At 46.6% G+C, this 5,000-nt stretch overlaps 1 protein-coding gene across 1 annotated transcript in view; it reads left to right on the forward strand.

Annotated features, from left to right (window-relative positions):
* The window catches only part of LOC115106963 (metabotropic glutamate receptor 8-like), a 303,996-nt gene that overhangs the window by 250,174 nt on the left and 48,822 nt on the right, over positions 1–5,000 (forward strand). The window contains exon 10 of the mRNA XM_065008182.1: positions 1–670. This exon is cut by the window's left edge and continues 266 nt beyond it. Coding sequence (XP_064864254.1) covers positions 1–670 — 670 coding nt within the window. The remainder of the gene's footprint in view (positions 671–5,000) is intronic.

The raw sequence follows: 5,000 nt of genomic DNA on the forward strand, positions 1-5,000 counted from the left end.
CGTCTTCATCTCAATGCTAGGCATCATCGCCACCACCTTCGTTATCGTGACCTTCGTCCGCTACAACGAAACGCCCATCGTCAGGGCTTCCGGCCGTGAGATGAGCTACGTGCTGTTGACGGGCATTTTCCTGTGTTATGCAATCACCTTCCTGATGATCGCCGCGCCCGACGTGGGCGTGTGTTCCTTCCGGAGGATCTTTCTGGGTCTGGGGATGTGCTTCAGCTACGCGGCCCTCCTCACCAAGACCAACCGTATCCACCGCATCTTCGAGCAGGGGAAGAAGTCGGTCAGCGCCCCCCGGTTCATCTCCCCGGCCTCCCAGCTGGTCATCACCTTCTCCCTGATCTCGGTGCAGCTCCTGGGGGTGTTTGTATGGTTCGCCGTGGACCCGCCACACACCTTCGTGGACTACGGCGAGCAGCGGACCCAGGACCCGGCGGCGGCTCGCGGCGTGCTGAAGTGTGACATCTCCGACCTGTCCCTGATCTGCTCCTTGGGCTACTCCATCCTACTGATGGTCACATGCACTGTTTACGCCATCAAGACCAGGGGAGTGCCGGAGACCTTCAACGAGGCCAAGCCAATTGGATTTACCATGTACACTACCTGCATAATCTGGCTGGCGTTTATCCCCATCTTCTTCGGGACGGCACAGTCGGCGGAGAGGGTGAGTTGAACAGCTTTTATAAAAAAAGTGGAGCCTGTGTGTTTCTAATGAATGGATGATTTTGGATGAATGGTCTCTTTCCCATCAGTCAGCTAGTGATTCAGAATGGAGCTGTCGTAATAGCTTAAGTCTAAAGCCCTCACCTTCCCATGTGAATAAGACTGGATTTTCTATCTGAGGGACTAGAGCCAAGTCTTTGCAAGCTTTAATAAGAGGATCATATACAGGGTGTACTCCCTCTCTCTCTCTCTCTGGATCGCTCTTTGTGTCAGTGTGGGTGTGTCAGGCCTGAACTTCAGAACATATTGCCTTACCTCTTGCCTCGGCTCTAGGCGGTAGATTGGCAAGGTATACACAGGCGAGCAGGGCTCTGGGAAGCTTGAGAAAACAAAAGGTAGTTCCTCTGCATAACCTCTGACCTGCTGTGTGCTGGAGGTCAGGTTTGAGCTAGCTGCACTTGGAGAATGGCACTTCCAGGTCATTTGAAAAGGTTTTCTGCACAGTGGAATTTCAGTGAATGTTCCACTGCTGTTTGGCAGATGGTATATTTCAAATGCAACACCCCCACAATCTTTGAGACCGAGGGAACATTGCTGGGACACTGTACAACAATAAATACCCACAGGAGAGGAAAAGAAAGGGAGAGGAGAAGAAGGTCCTCATTAAAGCTCATCACCGAGTCATACCATCACCCATTTACTTTACTCTGTTGCCATGCGGCTGACACACACTTGTACGATGCCCCAATTAGCCTATAAACAATTGTTGTGTCAAGGTGAGCGTTCAGCTCTACAATGACTCTAGTTGGCAAACTATGTTTGCACTGATGTTACTGGTAAAAACACACACAGCCAGCAGAAACAGCAATTGTTCATTTTTAGATGACATTTATATTTAGTTCATGTAGCAGATGCTCTTATCCCACCATAGTGCCATCAGGCTTCTGATACCAATGCAAGGTGAAAGGGGGCCATAAAATGGCGAACAGCTATAAAAACATTGTTTTATAGAAAAGTATTTTGAAAATACAAATTACAGCCCCGGAAGGTATCATACAAAATACATTGGAGTGTAGTTTAGCCCAGTGTAACACAAAATGACTGAATACTTAGAAGTAGTCGAAATACATATTTCAAATACATGTAACAGGAATACTGTCCATCTCTGCACACACACACACACACACACACACACACATGTGCGCGCTGATTTGATGTGTGGATGTGGCCCTGCGAAGAATAAGAGCTAAACAGAGCTGTGAATCTGATCATCACTTCCATGTCATTGTGGGATGTGATGACTGCGGAAGGCTGGTTAACATTTGAATCAAATGAGGGAACTGATTTGTGGGTTTTGACGCGTAGAAATGTCGGGCAATATAAGAGAGCATGAGAACAAATTGGGTTTTGATTTTGCAAGGAGTGAACATGTAGATGCTGCTTGTCAAAATGAGGAGACTGATTCAGATGGTGATAATCGAAGTCCGTCGTTTTGATACCGGCTGAGCGAAATGAACATACACACACACACACACAAACATGCACCCAGGCCAGACTCGGATCACTATGTCCTCAGGGGTATTTCTATTCTAATGCTTAGATTGACCGTATTGATGTTCTCCAAACACAACCTCTTTTCTCAGTAATCATTGCCTGATTCAATATTCCTCGTGTGTGTGTGTGTGTGTGTGTGTGTGTGTGTGTGTGTGTGTGTGTGTGTGTGTGTGTGTGTGTGTGTGTGTGTGTGTGTGTGCATGCGTGTACTGCATCTGCGCATGTGCACCCGTGTGCGTGTGTGTTTGTGTGTGTTTAGCGCCCATGTTATATGCACTTTACACTCATTGGGATTCAAAGAGGACTTACAGTATTGATTGTAAATGTCAAACTGCTTTATTGTCATGGCTGGGGAGGCCTGGGATGCTTCCCAAATGGCACCCTATTCCCTATATACAGCACTATAAAGGCCTGGTCAAAAGTAGTGCACTTTATAGAGAAAAGGCTGCCATTTGCGAAAGGTCCGGAGACGGCTGTATGTATCAGGGGCCAGAATCAATGAAGGCAGAAGGTGGTCTCTTTATATAATGACTCTGTATGTACAGTGTCTATGACCAGATCAAAGGAGCTGCCTACCAACCACACTCATAACATCAACATCCTGGTTGTGTCCCGGCACCGTGTTCCCTATCTAGTGTACTACTTTTTATCAGGGCCCATAGTAGTGCGCTATGAAGGGAAATGGTGCCATTTGGGACTCAACCCCTTCCTGTTAGTGGATTGGCCGGAATTGAAATCAACAGTTTTGACAGGTAATCACTTGAATATCATAAATATGTACATAAACAGTAGGCCTATGGTGCACGCTGATTGAATTAAACCTGTTTCCCTACAACATAGACACTTGTGTAGCATAGGATTTGAACTTAATTAGATGTTGAGGCTACAGCACTTAGACTAAATTGAATCAACCTTAAATCTTCAGTGTTCACCTTCTAGGTGTACCCGTGGGGATGTTGGAGTGTAATGCAGTTGATGTTTTGTAACAGCAACACTATTCTACATAATTGTAAATGATAGTGCTTTGAACGCAGCTCACATGAAGCTCACTGCATGGTGCCTGAGGCGGAGAGGGGAAAGTGGCGGATGGAGGTAGAGCTTTGTCAGTAATGATGTAGTACCATTGGGATAGAGAGGGAAGAGGAAGAGAGGGTGGGGAGAGAGAGAGAGAGGCTGTAGTCAGGGTCAGACACAGACCGAAGGCAAGAGAGGAGGATATTCTAACACAACGTCTCTTGATGCCCTTCCCCGACCAGGCTCTAATAGCCCCAGTGAGACAAGGCTAGCCCCAGCAGAAACCCCCTCAGGACGTTATTATCGGTGGCTCTGCGTGAGTACGGAGGCTGGTGGCCGTTACTCATCGTCCAGCCGAAGGATTTAACGGCCAGGGCCCACTGTAGACGCAGTGGCGCGCCCAGGTCATTACCGCGTTGGGTATGCAAACATTAAACTGGCCTAATCTGCTTGGACCAATGGACTCTGTACCACACACCACTGAGGTGACTCCACAGGGTAGGGAGTAGAGATGGAGGAAGGCACAGAGAGGGAAAGAGCGGAGTAGAGGAAAGGAAGGGAGGGAAGGAGAAAAAAACTGAGACATAATGAGAGGGAGTAGTGAAAGAAGCTCTGAATCAGAGCTATAGATAATTCAGAGGTGGATGAAGGGAGGGAAGGAGAAAGGGGAGGAGGGGAGATAGTCATTCTATCCCTCATTCTCTCTCTATCTCAGAGAGCGGTAGAGAGAACAGGGACTCAGGAAGGGAGGAAAGGCTAATCCTTCAGAGGAGGAGTGGTAGAGATAAAGAGCAGAGTGATTCAGAGAGAGAGAGAGAGAGAGAGAGAGACTGTGTGAGTGTAATATTTACTGTTCACTTTTTTTTTCACTTTTGTTTGCCAATGCAAGTGAAATGGATAATGTAAACATATATTTCCCATGCCAATAAAGCCCCTTGAATTGAATTGAGAGCGATGGAGAGAGAGTGACAGAGAAAGAGAGAGAAGAGAAAGAGACAGAGAGGAGGCTGAGAGAGAGAGACTGAGCACCCCAATCCACAAAAGTGGAGACAAATTTGACCCCAGTAACTACCGTGGGATATGCGTCAACAGCAACCTTGGGAAAATCCTCTGCAGACTAATAACATTTCCTCAGTTAAAACAATGTACTGAGCTAATGTCAAATTGGCTTTTTACCAAATAACCGTACGACAGACCACGTATTCACCCTGCACACCCTAATTGACAAACAAACCCAAACAAATTCAAAGTCTTCGCATGCTTTGTTGATTTCAAAAAAGCTTTCAACTCAATTTGGCACGAGGATCTGCTATACAAATTGATGGAAAGTGGTGTTGAGGGAAAACATACAACATTATAAAATCCATGTACACAAACAGTTAAAATTGGCAAAGACACACACATTTCTTTCCACGGGGCCGTGGCGTCTGACAGGGATGCAGCTTAAGCCCCACCCTCTTTAACATATATCAACGAAATGGCTAAGGTACTAGAACAGTCTGCAGCACCTGGCCTCACCCTACTAGAAGTTGAAATCTACTGTTTGCTGATGATATGGTGCTTCTGTCCCCAACCAAGGATGGCCTACAGCAGCACCTAGATCTTCTGCACAGATTCTGCCAGACCTGGGCCCTGACAGTAAATCTCAGTAAGACCAAAATAATAATGTTCCAAAAAAAATCCAATTGCCAGGACCACAAATACAAATTCCATCTGGACACCGTTGCCCTAGATCGCACAAAACACTACCTACCTCAGCCTTA

This window comes from Oncorhynchus nerka, linkage group LG23, assembly GCF_034236695.1.
Source record: "Oncorhynchus nerka isolate Pitt River linkage group LG23, Oner_Uvic_2.0, whole genome shotgun sequence".
Taxonomy (NCBI): Eukaryota; Metazoa; Chordata; class Actinopteri; order Salmoniformes; family Salmonidae; genus Oncorhynchus; species Oncorhynchus nerka.